Source organism: Ursus arctos, unplaced genomic scaffold (assembly GCF_023065955.2).
Source record: "Ursus arctos isolate Adak ecotype North America unplaced genomic scaffold, UrsArc2.0 scaffold_2, whole genome shotgun sequence".
Taxonomy (NCBI): domain Eukaryota; kingdom Metazoa; phylum Chordata; class Mammalia; order Carnivora; family Ursidae; genus Ursus; species Ursus arctos.
In genome coordinates this window covers 17,419,542-17,438,998 of record NW_026622874.1, presented here as the reverse complement: position 1 = coordinate 17,438,998, position 19,457 = coordinate 17,419,542, and the positions used below count along the sequence as shown (strand labels likewise).

The 19,457-nt window shown below is 49.6% G+C and overlaps 1 protein-coding gene across 2 annotated transcripts in view; it reads left to right on the top strand.

Annotated features, from left to right (window-relative positions):
* Positions 1 to 19,457, top strand: part of ASTN1 (astrotactin 1) — a 290,412-nt gene that overhangs the window by 133,853 nt on the left and 137,102 nt on the right. Inside the window, exons 3-7 of one of the 2 annotated variants that reach the window (XM_026509292.3) lie at positions 3,585 to 3,978; positions 5,660 to 5,806; positions 6,848 to 6,955; positions 11,404 to 11,553; positions 12,580 to 12,747. In XM_026509292.3, the coding sequence (XP_026365077.1) occupies positions 3,585 to 3,978; positions 5,660 to 5,806; positions 6,848 to 6,955; positions 11,404 to 11,553; positions 12,580 to 12,747 (967 nt within the window). Of the gene's footprint in view, positions 1 to 3,584; positions 3,979 to 5,659; positions 5,807 to 6,847; positions 6,956 to 11,403; positions 11,554 to 12,579; positions 12,772 to 19,457 lie in introns of both variants that reach the window. The other variant, XM_044387798.2, reaches the window with a different exon arrangement.

Below are 19,457 nucleotides of genomic sequence, written 5' to 3'. Positions count from 1 at the left end.
TGTGAGCACCAGATTTCCACATCCTCATTGTAGAAGGAAAGTTGTCAAGGTGGCTCCATCCATGACTTCTCCTAGTATAGTGGAGGGTGTCTCCCTACTCCTTCCTACCTAGGACCTTCTCACTGGACAGAGCAGATAAGCAGTTCAGAGGAATTTGTGTGTAGTGATTTTACAAATTATTATTATTACTACAAAATGCTATTATTAAATTATATTCCATGTTAAAAGCATGTAACATTATATATGTGATTATTTACTAATAATAATATTTACTAATACTAATAAATAATAATATTTAATAATACTAAATATAAATATATTGAAATATATTTAATATAAAATAATATATAAAATATAAATATAAATATTTAATAATCCACAATTAGTAAATTGTTGTCAAGTATTGTGACACCTGCCACCAATTTAGGTTATAGAGGCAGAGAAACCATACCACAAATTGAATACCCGAGAATCTTCCTTTTTTCTCTGTCTGTGCTGAGCTTCCCCAAGTGGCTGGAGCTCATGACTAGGAACTGATTAAGAAAAACCTAAGGTGGTTGGAATCACTGACTGTAAGCAGCAGAAACATTTCAGTAAGGTTATATATGCTAAATACACCGGCTTAGCTGATCGGAAACTTGTGTTCTAGCTCCCTATAGGTTGCTATTTAAAAATAAATAAATATAAAATATTCCTAATGGAGTGTCTAGGGCCACCCAGGATGAAGGGAATTTTAGATGCACCTAACAAAGCAATGTCAGGAGGAGGATCGGGTCTAGAACCACTCTGGCACGCTCGAGTTTTGTAGTTTCTCTGGGCCTTAGTTCTTCATCAGAAGAGGAGGGGCTGAACCTAGAGATTTGCAGTGGGTCTCTCAGTTGAAAGAGAAAACAAATTGCTTTGTGGAAATTTAACTAAATTGAGATCTAATGGTATCCTCCAGGCGTGTAGTGATGTGTGATGCACATTGTCTCATTGTAGCACAGAGACCTTGAAACGTGAGTGTTGTCTTTCCACTACCGACTAATCTTGGGTTTGCACACGTAGGGGTGCTCAGGGAAAGGTCCTTTGTTTATGATGGCGCCTCTTTGGACCCACCGTCAGCTGGATGTGCCCTTGGAGAAGGGAGGACAGATCCAAGTGGGCTCGTGCACCCCCCCATCCCACCCACTGACAATCTGTGGGGACACCGCTCACTGGGTGCGTGTGTTTGCGGCGGGCAAGCCCCGTGCGGGGTCAGGTGTGGGGGCTCTGCCACGGGAGGCGTTTTGCTCCCATTCCAGAACTACTGTTATTTGCTGTGTGCCCTTGCACTGGCTACGTAAGCTCGGTGTTTCAGCCTTTTCAGAGGTAAAATGAGCCAACAGTTGACCCTACCTTATGGAACATTTAGACACGTGTCTGATCCACGCGAGCAGCCCCACACCGGACAGCTGCTCTTGCTATTGACTGCGAAGTACGGGAATGAGCCTTCAGCCTGCATCTGCTCGTGCTGATCATCTGAGAGGAGACACTGAGGGGAAGCACGGAGGGGCCCCCGGATACCTCTGTGCGAGCGGAAAGTTGGTGTTTCAGCCATTCCTCAGAGATTGATGTTTATGCTGCTGTTATAGCTCTTTAGGGAATAAAATTACCTCTCGCTTTCACGAGCCTAATTCAATGTCTGACAACTTCTCTCACTCGGGAAGTTATTCTTTCTGTGTGGCTTAATTGCCTATTGTCGCAGTTTCCGTTTGGGGTGAAGGAAAGGATGGCGGGTCTGACTCCGAGATAAAGGGCCTGCCGAGAAACTAGCGGGCTGGACTCGAGCACGGGCTCTCTGCGGCTGGAGCGGGGCTCCGGCCGGGGCCGCTGCCACGCTGGGGCGCGGGGGGCGTCTGCAGGCCTGCCCGGGGGGACAGTGGGCTGCAGGGAGGCACCAGTCAGCCCCGACGTGGAACAGTTGCCCCTGCGCTCCCACCCGTACTGCAGCTGGGGCAGCTTCACGTTTACGCTCTGTCTACTTGCGTGAGAGATTTCACCAGCAGAACCCGTTCCACAGATAAAGGAAAAATCTGAAAACCCTGGAGGCCAGTGTGTGTCCCCAAAAAGCCACCTGACATGACCTGTCACCCGGCAACTGATTGTTGCATCTTGTCTTAGCTGCTGTGCCTGTTTGAAAGCAGCAACACTGTGTGTGTGTGTGTGTGTGTGTGTGTGTGTGTGTGTGTTGCTTTGCTCACGGTGCTGGTGGGGGAGGGAAGGTAAATGGGAAGGTTTATCAGGAAAGGAACTTTATAAATTCAAGATCTAATTCTCACAAGACTGGAGAAAGCCCCGGCTCGTGTGTTTGAGGGAATAATCTTGACCCAGCCTGGTGTGCATGGGCCCCCCGGGAATTAATAAGGGGTTTTCATCTCTAACCTGTGGGATGGGTGGCAGTGACTGAAGCCCAAGTTTTGAGAGCAGAACCATTTGGAACAACCCCACCTAATGAAATAGGTTTGGAGAGATACTGACCAAAATAAAGGGAGTGAATACAGATTGTGCACTGGAAGATTTATGTCCGCTGAGCGCTGGGGAGCAACGGTTGTGCAAGGCCTTCCCTCCAAACCCTGTGCCCCTGGATGTCAAGGTGAGGGGCTCGGTGTCACCGAGCATGGCATCCTGGCCTCTGCTAGACAATGGAGTGGAGTCCTGGTGTTTAGGGAGTGGCCTCAGAGGGTAGCCTGGGAACATGAGAAGGTTCAGAAGGAAACTCCTTTGCCAGCCTGACTCCAGGACATGGGTCTCAGTCCTTCCCTCGAGCAAGAATGGGAGATCACTCGGGACCCCGGGAGTGGGAGTAAGCTGTCCCCTAAAGCCATAGTGATCCAAAAGGTCACGTTCAGATGTGAGGGTCTGCCACACACTTGCTTGTAGATCCCTAATGGACATAAACTTCTCTTTGGGTTGGTTGATGGGGACATTTAAGGTCAGGCTGAGGCCATCCCTGATTCTACCTGACATACTCCGTTAGGCACTGCACAGTTCCCTAGCGTCGTCCTTACCACCACCTTCCCAGGCTAAGTGGCACCTTCTCCATTACACAGAGAGGGAATTTGAGGTTTCAGATTTGGGGGACCCACCGATCATTGATGTAGCCAGAGTTAGAATCTATACGTGGCTGATTTTATGATGTGAAACAGGAAGAAACGAGATGCCATTCTGCTGCTAAAAACTGGCAGGAAGCCAGCTTTATGTGTAACAGATTTGCCTTAACAAACTAACCCTCTCAGCTATTTCTACAACTGAAATCATACACACACACACACACACACACTTCTCTCCCATTGTTTGCTAAACCAGAAACGACTGCGAATCACTGAAATCATGCACTGGTCATCACAGTTCCATTTTTCTCCATTTCCCTTAAACACCCTTCACCACAGACAGTGCCTTTGCCACTGAGTGCTGCTTGCTCTAAGCGCCTCCCGCGCCTGAATGAATGAATGAATGAATGAGTGAGTGAGTGAGCGATGGATGGTGGGGGGGGAGGGGCGATGCCTTTTGGTGGGAGGAGCTCACCCACCTTCCCACAAGTCTCTGCGGTCCTCTCTTCGCAGGGTGGCATGATTGCTCTCCTACTGTCCATCTTGTGCCTGGTGATGATTCTGTACACTCGCCGACGCTGGTGCAAGCGCCGCCGGGTGCCCCAGCCCCAGAAGAGCGCCAGCGCCGAGGCGGCCAACGAGATTCACTACATTCCCTCCGTGCTGATCGGCGGGCACGGACGGGAGAGTCTGCGCAACGCCCGCGTGCAGGGCCACAACTCCAGCGGCACCCTGAGCATCCGGGAGACGCCCATCCTGGACGGCTATGAGTACGACATCACCGACCTGCGCCACCACCTGCAGAGGGAGTGCATGAACGGAGGAGAGGACTTCGCCAGCCAGGTCACCCGCACCCTGGACTCCCTGCAGGGCTGCAACGAGAAGGCAGGGATGGACCTCACCCCAGGTGGGCAAGTCGCTCCTCTTCTTGGGCAACTAGGGAGCGAGCAGGGAACAGCTTTTCTAATCTTGGAGCGGGATGTCGTGCATGATGGCATGTACCTGTGGCCTTTCCCAGGGGGGCCAGAAGGGTCCACCCTTTCCTGAGACAATGGGAGCTGCTTTCTATGTGGGAAATCAGAAGAACAAGTACCCATGGAATCCCTCTCCACTGCCCCTTTGCACTGGAAGCAGAGATACTTTACATCCAACAGAAGGATGGGTTAGATAGAGCCTTTTTCATACATAATAGAGCAGTCCCCCCGGGAAATAAGAAGCTAGCAAGAAAGATCAACGTGTGTGTATGGCATTTTTGCATGTTTACGTACTCTCATGTTTACTTAGGCGATTTAATTATCCATCGAAGTGGAAGGGACAGAGGTGTCTGTTCTTTTCTATGACTCTGGAGACTTTGGTCTGGGGTGGGTGTCGTTCTTTGTGTTGTCTTGTCCATGCCTCTGTGGTCTTTACAAAGGTTGTACTTCTTCAAAGAAGATTAGGAATGCAATCAAGCTGTCCGACCTTAGATGCCTTGTGTTTCTACGGAGATGCTGGGTGTTAAAGACCTGGACCTGATCGGGCTGAACCAAATCAGGGTCGACAAAATGCAGAGAGAAAATGACCGTACTTTTCTTTTATAGTGGCCTTCCTGTCTCTCTCTGGAACTTCCATAAATAATCAACTCCTCCTAGGTAAAACCCCAAGACAGTGATCCCTCAAAAAACTGCTCAATTATCTTTAAAGAAGACATTTTTCATACCGAATATTGCTTAAGATATGTAGACTTTCAGTGGGGCTTGAAAAGTGGGAAGTCACTTTTCAATAGAAGTCTCCATGCTGGGGCGCTTAGGTGGCCCAGTTGGTTGAGCATCTGAGTCTTGTTTTCGACTCAGGTCATGATTTCATGGGTCGTGAGGTCGAGCCCCTCATCTGGCTTCACGCTCAGCAGGGAGTCTGCTTAAAGATTCTCTCCCTCTACCCTCCCCCGCCAAGTAAATAAATAAATCTTGAGGAAAAAAAATAAGTCTCCATTCTGCTTGGTATCTAGAAGAGATCCTGTATGAATAGCCACTTTTTAATGAAATTTAAAGTCTGGGAACTCCTTGAGGATAGGAAACACGCCTTCAATGCCTTATATTCCCCATAGCACCTGGCGCGTTGCTAAGCCCACCAGGTAGCCTGTGATACTCGGGGTTGCAAACTCCAGTGCGTTCCAGAGCAGCAGGTGTCGCGAGTACGTGCAGCAGCTGGATGTCAGACAGCAGGGAATGGTGCGGACTGGGATGGAAGAGGGAGAGGGCATGTTCTGCCTGAACGCACTCAAATTCAGCTTCTTTTAAAGCTCTGTGCTGCCCCAGAGAAAGGAGTCTGTTTTCTGTCTCTAGCCAGCGGGCCACACGTGGTGACCCTGATCAATACGGAGTCAGTTAACTTGGATTTTCAGTTGTCATCTCTCTCCTTCTCTCCTCCCTCAGTTTGTAGCCCTGCATTAATCAGAGGAGTATCTAGTCTCTGCCAATCTCTCCCTTTAAAGGTTCCTTATTTCAGTTCTGTGAAACTCCATGTATGTGGTTCATGCAGCTTTCCTGGCTCCCACTTTCTCTTCGACTTTTCTCTGAAAGAACCTGCCTTGACTTTTCCTTCTGCAGGAAGTGACAATGCCAAGCTGTCGCTGATGAACAAATACAAGGATAACATCATCGCCACCAGCCCCGTGGACTCCAACCACCAGCAGGCCACTCTGCTCTCGCACACCTCCAGTAGCCAGAGGAAGCGGATCAACAACAAAGCAAGAGGTATCTGTGTGTGATGGGAGGGCTTGCGGGGGGCGGATTCCTTAATAGTGGTAGAGGCAGGACCATTCATATCCTGGACGCCCGACGCGCAGGCGTGGCTGGAGTCTGGGTGTTTGGGCCCAGTCTTCCTGGAAGCCTGTTGAGTGTTACTTAGCCAAAAAACTCAAATGTACAAACCTTCTGACCAGGTAATTTCATAAACAAGAATTTATCCTTAGGAAATAATTGGACAACTGTGCAAAGCTGTGTGTAAAAGGCTGTTCATCACAACATCGTTTAAAAGGGCGAGAAATTGGAAATAGCTTAAGTGTCCATCAATAGGGAATCAGTTAACTACCTGCACATCTGTCTCTCGTCCAGCAGCTTATCAGGCAGCCATTTACGATGATAAGATAGATCCATATTTGTTCATATGGAAAGTTGCCCACCCATTTATTAAATGGAAAAAAAAACCCAAGGCTGTAAAATTGAAGGTACAGCAAAATGCCATTTATAAGGGGAGATTAAAAACCCTTTATCTATTTCTGTATCAGAAAAAGTCAGAGAGCATATACGTCAAGTGTGAACAGAGTTTTTCTCTGATTGACAGGATTTAGAGGACATTAGGGTTGTTCCCTTTGCACGTTTCTCTGCATTCTCTTTATTATTTTTTTCCCCTTTTCCCATTGAATGTATATTAATTCTAGGACCAGAGAAAAGCAAAAATATAATATCCTAACTTCTGAGGAGGCAAATTTTCCTTCCGTCCCTTTCCACCCACCATCCGTGAAGGTCCTCTCTGGCCGTGCTGCCGGGAGGGGCCCAAGTCGGGGGGAACCTGGGCTGGGTCGAGGTGGGCTCCAGTGACCGCTGTCACGGAAAGGTCCACTTCTCCAATAAATCTGTGTATCAGGAAGCTCCAGTGTTCGTGTCTACTCCTCCCAAATTGTCAGTCAACCCGCTCTTGTTTTTATCGATTTTTCTCTTGAACTTGCCCAGTGATTTGGTGTCATGAAGAAAAAAGTGGAGATGTCGACTGTGCTGTGCTTCTTTTCATTATAGCTGGTTCCGCCTTCCTGAACCCTGAAGGAGATTCTGGCACTGAGACAGAAAACGACCCCCAGCTGACCTTCTACACTGACCCCTCACGGAGCCGGAGGCGCAGCAGAGGTGGGAAGGTCGGAGGGGCACCGCGGGTGGCGGGGCTCTGGTCAGGGGAGGCAAGGAGCTGCAGAGATGCTGGGTCGGGCTGGGGGCTGTGTGGACCCAAGCCAGTTTCTGCAGGAAGCGTCCTTGGACCACAGCTGGTGTTTCCTCCTAAGGAAGAAAGAAGAGCCTAGAGTGGAAAATTTCCGAGAATCATCTCTCCCAGATAATGGCACTCTCAAACAAGTTTTCAAGTTGTTTGAAAGGCTATTTCTTGGTCAGAAGACTCTCAATTCCTTCTGGAAGCCTCAGGAGTCCTATTTTGCTGTTTAGACACAGGAAATAAAGTTGATAAAGTGTGTTGTATGTGAAAATGTGGACGGTATATATACCCTTGTTCACCCAGCCACGCCGGCCACGGGACTGGGCGAGGCAGCGGTTGGGAGGCGGGGTCACTGAGGAATGATCTATGGCCTGCGAGTCGTGTGTAACGGTATTTGACCCTTCAACCCCTCCCCCCTGGAATCACGGGACCCAAGCCTCCAAGTCCCCTCTTTCTCCTGGCAGGGTCCCGGTGAGTTCACGCACTGTGCTTGGCACCGCTAGAGCTGTCCTTCCGCGCAGACACTCCCTGGGCCACTGGCCCCGATCCTCAGGTGGGACTGTGGCAGATGAGGGGCCACTGCCCGTCCCCTTGCTGGTAGCACTGTTGTCACTGAGGGAGGTCTGGGTTCAGTAGGCTTCACCGTTTACTTGCTGTGTGATATTGGAGGAGAACAACAGCTTCTCTGAGCCTGTTTCCTCATGTAGGAAGTGTGTCAATAAGACCTCACACGCAGGGCTCCTGAAAGCATTAAATTATATTAAAATGTGCTTTTTGGGTGACTGGCAGAGTGCTATGCGGTCCCCGTTGTCGGTGGGCCCAGACCTCTCCGCAGTGCGGCCTCAGGCTTGTGCAATACTCCACCCTAAGAAATTTTAGACAGGGGCCCCTTGCGATACAGTGAAGGCTGTTTGAGTGGCCTCCCCTTGTGTTATACCCAATGGCATTTTCCCCAACCAGTGATCAACCAACGCCCCCCAAAAGACATTTACAGTCTGGCTCTCTCCTACCTCTACTTGAGTTCCTTCCACACTGAGGGCGTTCTTCCCAGAAATTGGAAGCAGCCCTTTTAATTCTTCAGTTTCGCTAAGCTTTGCGGCTATTGGGACAAAAGTCCTTCCCACCACTTTTCTCAAGAGATCAGTGGGGCTCTGGACGGCCTAACGTCTGATGCCCCAGTATCCCTGAGGTGAGACTGTAGATCCCTTGGTCCTCTTTACATATTTATATACAGCAGACAGTCAACCTCGGCCCATCCAACCCTGAGCGGGTGTGTTCTGCTTTAATAAAATCCTGTTCAAGAAAATCCATAGTAATGAATTAGAATGAGTTTCTTTGCAGCACAAAACTGTTCCTTTAAAATACCAAGCTTTCCTAGTACATCAACTGTTTATTGCTATTAACTAGACTGTAAGCTTCTTAGGGATGGGCATGTCTAATTTATTTTTCCAAAGTGCCCAGTGAAGGATTTTGCCTATAATAGATGCTTGTAAGTGTTTGTTGAATTGAACTGAATACATCAATCAGGCCGGCAAGAAATTTTATAACTCACCTGCCATAGGTCAGGCTTTGTGATGGGAGGTAGAAACATGAAAACATGGCACAGTGATAAGGCTTAATTTAATATTGTAAATAAAGTAAAATGAGTACTCAGAGGGCAGAACAGGTCATTCTACCTGGCAGCAATTTGAGACAAAGAAGGAGAAAATAATTAGACCTGGGTTATATACAATGTATAGAATTTCTTGAAAGAGGAGAATCTAGGGTAAGGACATCCTAGTAAGGAAAACAGCATATAGGAAGCCCCGAAGGCACAAAAGAACATGGTATTTTTAAGCACGTGAAAGCAGTTCTGTATGGCAGTGTAAGAACAGAGGCCACGGGGCAGCAGGGATGGGGATGGATAGCAGGCCGTCTCCCCAAGGACCGCACCTGAGCCATGAGTTTGCACTTGGTTCTGTAGGCCCACTGGACATTTCGAAGTCAGGTAGAGATGCTGGATGGTGGGTGGATGATCCGGAAGGACCGCGGAGGCAGGAAGATGAGTAGCAAGTTACTGCAGTCACAGGAGAGCAGCGGCAAGTGCCCGTAAACAGTGACAACACCGTGTGATAAAAGCTTTAACAGCAGGGTGCACCAGGGCTAGAGGAACAACAAGGGATGAGTGAGAATCTGCTCTTAAAGGTTTCAGGGAAGTGTTTACAAGGAGATGCTGTTGGCACGGAGACTTGAAGAGTAGGTGTATACCAGGCTGACAAGGTGACAAAATGGCATTCTGCGGAGGAGGAAATGATATGTGCAAAGTCAGAGACACAAACGATAACGGTCTAGTCAGAGAGTGGGAAAGGGTTTACTAGAATGAAGCGTCTGGTGCGGGTTTGCGGTTTGCTTAGGAAGTAAGGCTGGGGGGTCAGGAGACAGCACGCGCCCTGACCAGAGGACGCAGACCTAACGCTTCAGTTGGCGCATCTGGAGGCTTTCCAAGAGCGTCCCCCTGGTCCGCTCAGCTTCGCGAAGGGTGCCTGCAGGGGCGGGCGGGGGGGGGCGTTGAGGCAGGGAGACCAGGCACACAGCTCTTGCGGCAGTCCAGGTGTGCGGTGCTGGGCGCGGTTGGGATGGAGAAAATGAAGGCCAGAGAGACTTTGGACAGAAGCTGGAAACAGATTTCATGGCGTGGAGGGAGGGAGGGCATGGCTTGTATCACGGAGGGCAGGGTCGGACAGGAGTTTTCCGACTGGAGAAACCAAGTAGCTCAGGGCGCCGTTCTCCGGTGGTGGAAATCGGAGGAAGAGGGAGGGTCCAGTCTCGCTTTCGAGTGCCCGGGGGACGTGCTGGTTGGTGGCGGATCTGCTGCTCAGGCCCGGTTTGCGCTGGGAGTAGAGATTCGTAAGTGTGGGGAAATAAACCCCCTGGTGAAAGGTTCCTAAGGTGAAAAGAATATCTCCAGGTAGCAAGGCACAGAGGATCCCGAGGCCGTCTGCCACCCTGCGGTGTCTCATCCCCCAGCTCCTGCCAGCACGCAGCTCAGAGCACCTGCTGCCATAACGGATGGGATGGGTGCAGCCACGGACCCAGACCGTCCCGTGGTCCTGAGAACAGCCGTTCCAAAGACTCCCCTGGGCCCAAAGATTGAGTAGCGCCCTGTCTGGGGGCTGTCGCCTCAGCTGGACCCCTGCCTCCATCCCAGCTTCTTAGTAGCAGCTTGACCCTGGACGTGCCCTGTCACCTCTTTGATTGTCCCTCTGTGGGCATTGCCTCATCAGACCGTGGTCATTGTTAAGTGACACGAGCCACGCAAAGCCTGAGCGCTGGCCCTGACACATAATGACGCTTCGTAGATTTTAACTGTCACTATGAGGTTGATCTCCTTGAGACTGATTTTCCTTACCTGTGAAGTGGGTAGTTACTATCCAGACTCCTAGATTTATTCTAAGGAAGCAAATAATAAAAAGAAAATAATGTATACAAAGCACTTCGCCCGCTGTCCGACGTAATAGATACCTTTTATTTCTATCAGTCGTAAATGCCAACACAGACCAGACCATAAGAAAATGACAAAGGACACATTTTTTTGGCCACTTGCCTTGCTTTCCTACTTCCCCACATCTGTTCTGCCTCCACATGAAATGTCCCTCTTGTTACTACCATTTTATCCTCTGCACAAAAACCGAAAACAAAGACACACCATGAAAACCTTCCTTCCTATTTCTGTCCGTACCTGCCTGCAAGTGTCTTCTCGGCATCCTTATTTGCTCACGAGGCTGCCATTTATAATCTTACCCCAGCGACTGCAGGGCTGGCGGGACCCTTCAGGCGTGACAGCATCCTCTACACATACAGAGCAGACTTTCCTCCTTCCTGGTCGGTCCTATAGACAAAGAGTCACCTGTAGGACTCCCACCCACAGAACTTAGGAAGTTTCTCAAGAGGCAGTTTGAGAAGTAGTTTGAACCCTGGGAGGAAGGACCTGGTTTTTGAGAGCGCCCGCTGTGAGAAGCGGTGAGAAGTGCAGAGAGTTCTAGCACGTGGTAGAAGCATCCTTGCCACCCTTGGGCAAGAGGTTGGAGCTCAGCCAGGCGAGTAGCGGGGGAGAATGCCCTCCTTTCTCATTTCTTTGTGAACCTGTCCCAGGAAGAGTGCAGAGAACTTGCACACAACTGACCGTTGTTGACCCCGAGGGCCACTAGTAGGCTAATCCCCTCTGACTCTAGCTGCCGACATGGTGTTCCATGAGGATGGAACATTCCCTGCCAGGGCTAGGTTTGCCCACTGCCTCCCCTGTTTGCTGGGTTGGGCAGCAGAAGGCCAGATCAGCCTCCCACTGCCAAGATTCTTACCGCCACGTGTCTTGCTTGTATCTTGCTTCCAGTGGGCTCTCCCCGAAGTCCTGTGAATAAGACCACCTTGACGCTGATCAGCATCACCAGCTGCGTGATTGGCCTTGTGTGCTCCTCCCACGTCAGCTGCCCCCTCGTTGTCAAAATCACACTGCACGTCCCTGAGCACCTGATCGCCGATGGTAAGCTCGCCTCCGTGGGTGCGGCTTCCTCCCCAAAGGGGAAGTTTTCATGTTGGGTCAGGAAGATAGAGAAGCCAGGGGTCACTGTTACTTATTACTGTAAGTGAGGGCAAAGAAACCCAGACAATTAAGGCTTAGGACAAATTTGGATTGTCCACAGACAAAATCAGAAAGCAGGTTAAAAAAAAAAAAAATTGAACAGATTACCTCCTCTTCTCTATGCCCATTCCAATTTCTCATTTCTGTTTGCTTTAAAATAAGCCCCTGTCTTTGTAGAGAAATACAGAGCATGCTGGATACAGGTAGATAGACACCGAGAGATTCTCTGGCTTTTGGGAAGAGAGAAGCTAAGTGGAGCAGTGGAGGTGATTAAGAATCAGCCATGCTTCGGTTTGGTATGCCCGGGTGAGAAATTCCTAATTGTAGGAACTTGCTAAAAGCCTAGAACTCTGAAGCAATAATTTCCTTTTGTCCAGGGGGACCCCAATATAATGAGGGAGCAGTACAGGTTCTGGAGGCCCTGAGTTCGTGAGGCCCAGAGCACCTAATTGACTTGTTAATGTCTCTTCTCTCTGCTGCTAGAAGGGTGAAAACAGGTGGGGACTGTGCGCGCTATTAGAGGGCCTGCTATTTCACGGCAAGTGGAGGAGACCAGGCAGCAGGCCCCTGCTCCTTGGGTGAATGCCAGTGCCTGTGGCTGGGTCTGATGGAGCCATGCCGTGGCCATCACAGAGCTGCTCTGTCCCAGCATCCCCTAGGCCCACCCTGATAGAGATGGGGTGGAGCAAAGCAGCAGGGAACAATGGAGCAAGGGCAGCAGGAGGTCCACGTGGTGGCTGAGCCTCCATCTGTGGATCCCTTGCTCGGGGGCTCATGACAGGCCGGGGCTGGTAGGAGTACTGACCTCGGATTGGGCTAATCTGTGCAGCATCCCGTACTGTGTCTTGAGCGATGCACGTGTGTGCACGCACGTGTGTGTGTTGCATGTGTGCACGCACAGGCACGCCTCCTCTCTCTCTCCTGCAGGGAGCCGCTTCATCCTGCTGGAGGGGAGCCAGCTGGATGCCAGTGACTGGCTGAACCCCGCTCAAGTGGTCCTCTTCTCTCAGCAGAACTCCAGTGGGCCCTGGGCCATGGACCTCTGTGCCCGGCGGCTCCTGGACCCCTGTGAACACCAATGTGACCCCGAAACTGGTAGGCAGGAGCACCGGGCAGCGGGTAACTGTCAGAGTTCATGCCTCTTGCAATCACCCCTCTGGAAACCCAGACCACCTCTCCCGATGTTTCCATTGCCTTTGGGGGCCTAGACGGTGCAAGCTACCAGTGTGCGGCTGGGCCCCTGAACATGTTGACTTAAAACGTGTCATCTTCTGGCGGAAGCCTTGGAAGAATCCTATCTGTAGCCCCTACTCTGTACCCCAGACAGGCCAGTTTAGGATGACCTCCACCATCCATTTGCCATCCTGTCAGCGGAAGTCAGCTTCTGGGGCTAGACTTTTTATGCATGTGTATTGCAGAAAATTTGGAAAATTTAGAAAAGTTGATAGGAGAAAATAATAATCATCTATAATTCTATCTCTTGGAGAAATCATTTTAAAATTGTATTGTCCTGCCTTCTGATCTTTTATCTGAGCATGAGTTTTAGAGACTTATAAGCACACTAAGTCCAGTAGCGTTTTCTTGATTTTTTCACTTCACATTCTATCATGAAATTTTTCCAGAACCATTAAATAATCCTCAATAACATAATTTTAATGGCTATTTGGTATTCCATTGTACGTCCATATCATAGCTCATTTAAATAGTCCCCTATTATTTGACATTTAGGATGCTTTAAATTTTTAATTTTTATAAATACTACCAAAATGAATATCTTTCCACATAAATGCATTTCCACATAAATGAAGTTATTTTCTTCGGGTAAATTCTAGGAGAGAGATTACTGGGGCCAAGGGGAGAGACATCTCTCAGGCTGTCATGTTATCAGATGGGGCTGGGGCTTCCCCGAGAGGGTCCACATTCGGACACGGCACACATGGTGCCACGCCCACAGCTTCGTGAGCTCCACGATCCTGAGGAGTGTGGGCCCCTCCTTCCGGGTTGCTGTGCACTTTCCTTGTAGAAGGGGTTTACCTGCAACAGTCTTCATCAGGACCTGGGTCCAGTAGATTCAGTACCACAGATAGATCGTTCCCAGGGAAGTCGTGTAATGTCTTAGAACAAAGGAAGGCATGTAATGATAGCTAAGACCCCCAAGGGAAGTGTAGGAATCTGGGGGCCAATTCCTCCAGCTCCCTGTGCCTCAGGTACAGCCCCTTCTCCTCCACCACACACACACGCACACGTATATACGAGTACACGCACATGCACACACGTGCACACATGCGTATACACATACACAGTACACATGCACACATACATACACACACACGTGCACACATACACACAGGCACACACACTCCTACAGATGCGTTTTCTTCAGGTGCTGGGGTGGAGGGCTATTAGTAGAGACTGAGTCCAAGAGATAGAGCCCTGCTTCTGTTATAATGCATTTCTGTGTGTCTTTGGAAGAGTAACAGGTGGCTGCAACACTCAGAGTTCATTTTCTTAGGTCTAAGAGTTGTTTTCACCTGGGCCCATCGTCGGGATTCCAGGCCCCCATATGGAAAAGAAAGTACAGCATTTCAAACATCTGATATCTAAGACTGTGCTTACTTACTGTTCTTCCCACGCTGTCAGGCAAACACCAAATCAAACAGATGGGTTGAGCACCATGCCCAAAAGCCAGTGTGCTTGGGAAAAAGGAAAAAGGGCTCATCTCCAAAGAGGGGCCTCTCCATGAGCAGAGCTGGTCTCTGGTCCCCCCGGCTGACTTGGAGTGAGAGATCCTGGGACAAGCTCAGTGCTTAAACTCACTTCTGAGACAAGCCTGATCTTCAGAGGGCCTTGGAAGGTTCTACTGAGGTTTCAAAGAACAGGAAGCACTTTCAATTACATGTGGGGAGAAGGGATTGGTGTTTTGAGCATGGAGGGGTCTTAGAGAGAAATGACCTCCTTTAGACCAATGTGTGAATCCCCCCAAGAATGTACATAACTCACCCTAAGCCCCGCGGCTTCCTAAGGCATAGTCTGTGTTCCATCCGTCATGAAGTCAGAGCAGAGGGGGTTATCAAGGGTTGCTTGATTTCCCCAGACATGTCAGATCCAACATATTTGTCATTGAAGACTATGCAAGCAGCCGTCATTACTGAGCGTGCTTCCTGAGCCAGGAGCCGGGCCGGCTGCTTGTCCACAGTGAAGTTCCCATCACCTGCCTCTTCAGTCTTCCCAGACGTCTCATTTCTAATCCTTGCTGAAAATGACTTTGGGAAGCCCTCCTCTGCTAGTGGCTTCCCAGTATCTGTGACAATGACCGAATATCCAACTGGAAGACCAGGAGGGAGACTGCAGAGAGGAACCCAGATGCCACACCAGAGAGCTAAGGTGCAACATCTTCATTTGGGGGGAGCAGCTGAGAAATGCTGCTGCAGAGACTTTTATTTTCATTAATGCTGGAAATGGAAGCCCTCCCCCTTCCCACCCTGCTTCTTCCCGCACATGGGATGATGTGGTCAACCCACATGCTCGTCAGTGAGAAACTTTATCGCCTCCCACACTCCATCCTAGAGCCTTTCTCCAAAGAGCTGAGTGTGGGAATTGGCTGCAAGTCAAGCCGACGTTATTTTTGCAACCCTCCAGCTAACTCACTTGGAAATGTCATAGTGTTGGGACATGTGCTTTCCCAGCCATGCTGAGGGGTCTGCCCATATGGAGATCCGGAACTGTGCAAGTGCACGTGTGTACTTCTTCACATACACGCTGCACAAACACACAAACACACACGCTCCGTCACTGCAAAGGAGCATCCTCTGGGGCCTGGAGCTCTCCTTAGGCAACCTTCCAGAGGGTTCCAGAGTTAAGCGTGTTTTTACTCATCACCTGCACAGTGGTCCTGAATAGCAGCTGTGGTAGGCAGAATACTGGGCCCCCCAAGATGTTCTCCTCCTCATCCCCAGAACCTGTGAATGAGTTACGTTACATGGCGAAGGTGAATTAAGGTTGCTAAACAACTGGCTTTAAAATGAGGAGAGTAGGGCGCCTGGGGGGCTCAGTCGGTGAACTCTTGGTTTTGGCGTCTGACTCTGGGTTTTGGCTCAGGTCATGCTCTCAGGGTTGTGAGATCGAGCCCTGAGTTGGGCTCCCTGCTCAGTGGAGAGTCTGCTTGAAATTCTCTCCCTCTGCCCCTCCCCCCTGCTCACTCTAGTGCACTCTCCCCCCCCTTTCAAATAAATAAACAAACAAATCTTTTAAAAAAAATAAAATGAGGAGAGTATCTTGGATCAACCAGGTGGGCCCACTTAAAAGTGGAAGAGGGAGGCAGAAGAAGAGACCAGATCCTACGACACGAACGTGAGAAGGACCCCACCAGCCACTGCCGGCTTTGAAGTAGAGGAGGGGGGCACGGCGTAAGGAATGGGGGTGGCCTCCAGAAGGCGGAAAAGGCGAGGAAGCAGATTCTCCTCACGAGAAGGAACGTAGCCCTACGGACCCCTTGTGTTTAGCCCCGTGAGACTTAGTCAGACTTCTGACCTACAGAGCTGTAAGATAATAAATTAGTGCTGTTTCAACCACTACGTTTGTGATCATTGTCATGGCACCTGTAGAAACAGCAGGAAGAAAAGGACAGAGAAAGGACAAGCATCGTTACGCTCCTCTGTAGCTCCCCAGCCCCGCTTACAGAGGTGGCCCCCTAGACCATGCAAAGATGTGTCAGGCGTCGACAGAAGAGCTGGCGCTCGATGGAGCTTGTTGGTCTGTTTTCCGTTGCAGATTCCTGTCTACATTCTAGCAACAAACTATCTGGAGGGGATGTAACGTACCTGGAACTGGGAGCCCAGTGCCTGGAAGTTCTTGGCCAATGCACACTGACATTCTTCCCCAGATCCTCCCAGGTTTATGACCTGGGTGTGTCTCCGGTTCCAGTGGGCTGACAGCAGACCACTGAGGTTGAATGGCATAGTGCCCTGGCTGGATCCAGCCAGAGGTTGACTTTTCCTGTGCCTTCTAAGGGTTTTTCTTACCGTTGTCTGTTTGCTCCCTTGCTTGGCTTTTGAGGGAACCACAGCCTAACTGCTATCCTTAGCGTTTCTCACCCCTCCAGGCCCGGGCTGTGTTCAGCCGGTTGGGCAACTGCGGGGGCTGCACACACCTGCTTGATCTCACAGCCCCCGTCAGCCCTGGCCACAGACCCTCACTGCCCTTTTCAAGATATGTAGCTTTTATGGGTCTGCAAGGAGCACAGTCTCCCAAGCTAAATCAAATTTTAATTGCCATCCAAGATTGCCATCCACAGAAATTCCTTCTACCCCAGATCTTTCTAGAAGCTAGTCCTAACTACAAAGAAATATGTAAAATCTGGCAAGGGGTGTTGGACCACTTTTCCAGACTCAATGTAGCCCTCCTCCCCTTTCCTCGGTCTGAACCACTGCCTCTCTCTCTCTCGAGCCCAATTTGGCAGGGTAGAACAGCTCCCATTTTGTTCCTGCCACGTGGATTGCCCACTCTTTCCAAACTCCCTTTTGTGGCTCAATTAAAACACCTTCCTTCAGGACGTACTTTGGCGTATTTCCCTCTGTCTGCCCTCCCAGAGTCATGCAGGGCTCTTTGACTCTGGGCCTGCCTCTTGCCTGATGTCTCCACAGGGAAGGAGGCCGGGCAGTTAGATATTACCCAAGTCCAGGTGTCTTCCAGAGGGAGGTCATCACCCAATTCCATTTAATGAAAGCCAACAGCAACCTGAAGGATAGGTGACTCGGGGCTTTTGGCCCCGTCAAGTCCAGCCCAGTCATGTCTGAGGAGCCTTAGCTTCAAGGTCTTTGTTAATCCTTTGATGAGATTTGCACCTCAGTCCTTCACCTGTAGAATGGGCAATGAGGGAAGGCACAGGCACCATACAAGTTCCTTCAAGGCATGTGACCTCAGGGTACCAAGCACAAATCAAGGGTAGCCATTTCCTCGCCCTCCCTGGATCACCTCTTGGTGGGCTTCTGCTCTCTGGTAGTGTGGTTGCCCGTGAGTGTCTCCTGCAGGGCACACTCCCTCCCGGTTGGGCACTTCTCCGTGGCCGTGACACGTCTCTCCATTGGATTCCTGCAAACACCGCCACCGAGTCGGCACGTCATGTGTTCCCCGCCATCTGTCACAGCAGATGCAGAGACTGTAACACTTCTAGCTTAGGAGGGCATCCAACACCCTTGTGGGGTCTTTAAAATTCACAGCTAACAGTCGGAGCTTGTGCTTGCACGAAACCCCTCTTAAAGTCAAGATTTAGCATTTGGTTGCCATAGCAACTTCCCTCATCAAGTCAAAACTCCTTTCCGTGTAGATGGCCAAACTGGTTTTGAGGAGGAATGCAGAAGGGGGACGTTTGGTGGGTTCCGGAAATGAGGATCATTTGAGAGGCAGATTTTGGATATCCTCAAACTCTAGCCTGATATGTTTGAAAATGTCTCTGTTGCTCTGACTTTGGGCTGCACATGACATTATATGGAGGAAAGCTTTCTCTGTTGTCGGTGGTGTCCCCACATAGTCATGAGTGATGAAACCGCATAAGGAGATAATGACTTTGAAGGCAATTTGAGAAAGGTAAATGTGCTCTACAAATGGTGCATATTGCCATCATTAGGAAAATCAGGCTCTGCTTGAACTCTGAGTTGTTAGTGCATTTATTTTTACATGTTTTGTGGTAACTAGATATCAAATGTGGAAGGACTTCCTTTCCTGTCAGTCCGCATTTCTAGGGCAAGGCCTCTAGCCAAGACCCTCTGAGAGTCGGAGTGATGGCTCTGACAACCTCTTGAGGTTACTTCCTGTTTTTTAACGTCACACCCAGGCCTGATGTCCACGAGGACAATCAGGAGATGATCTGAAGGGGGAAGCATGTCTGTGCCCTAGACCCCTTTAGTTGCCCTCGATCTCTCTGTCTTGAGAATGATGGTAGTGGTGTTAACTATAAATGTAGGGCAAAATTTTAAGTTAATTAATGAATTTTCCATTACGCATTATGTATACAATCCCTACTCGTGCAGAAAAATGAAACTTGTTCCTGCCCTTGTGTAGCTTATAGTCTTGAGCCCCTGCTTTCCTTGAACTTGGTAAACAGGCGGCCTGGCTCCTTGGTGATTTTCTTCTTTTATGAGCCTCTGGTACTTGCCTTCTTTATCTTTCCTTTTCCCAAAGAAACAGCCTTCATCTGAAAGCTTAATTATCACCTATCTAATTTCAAGCTTCCTTTTCCTATGTTCCGCCTCTAGCTCCCTGACCGTTCCTAGCTACAGCTCAGCACCCCTGGAGCCCGTGGATTTGAGCCTGTTGCGAATCTAGCTCATGTGAAGCCTGAGTGTCCCATACAGGAGACAGAGGACTGACCTCATACTCTGTGTACAGCCCCCACAAACTAAGAAGCTGCTAAGCACCTTGAGCTAAGCAGGTGTTGGGGGGAAGAAAATGAGCGTTATCTGATAGTGGGGTCCTGAGGGGAGTAGCTTAGAGGTCCATCTTGAAAGGAATGGTTAAGCTTAGATCCTAACAAAAAACTCATTGCTTTAGAACCTACCCACTCCCTTCCCTCATAACTGTGGGGCCACTTTGCTTCATTTTTATTAGTTTTTGTCTTTGAAAAGAGAAAACAGCACTCAAAGCTATTATTCTATGTGTATCCTTTTTTAAGTGTCTCTTGCTAGAAAGATGAACAAACTGCATGCCCCTGGTCTCCTGAGGGCAAGCCACTTTTGTTACGTACAGATCATAGGAAGTCACGCCCTGTTCTTTACCTACGAACTAACCAGCCAGTGAAAGAGTGGGAC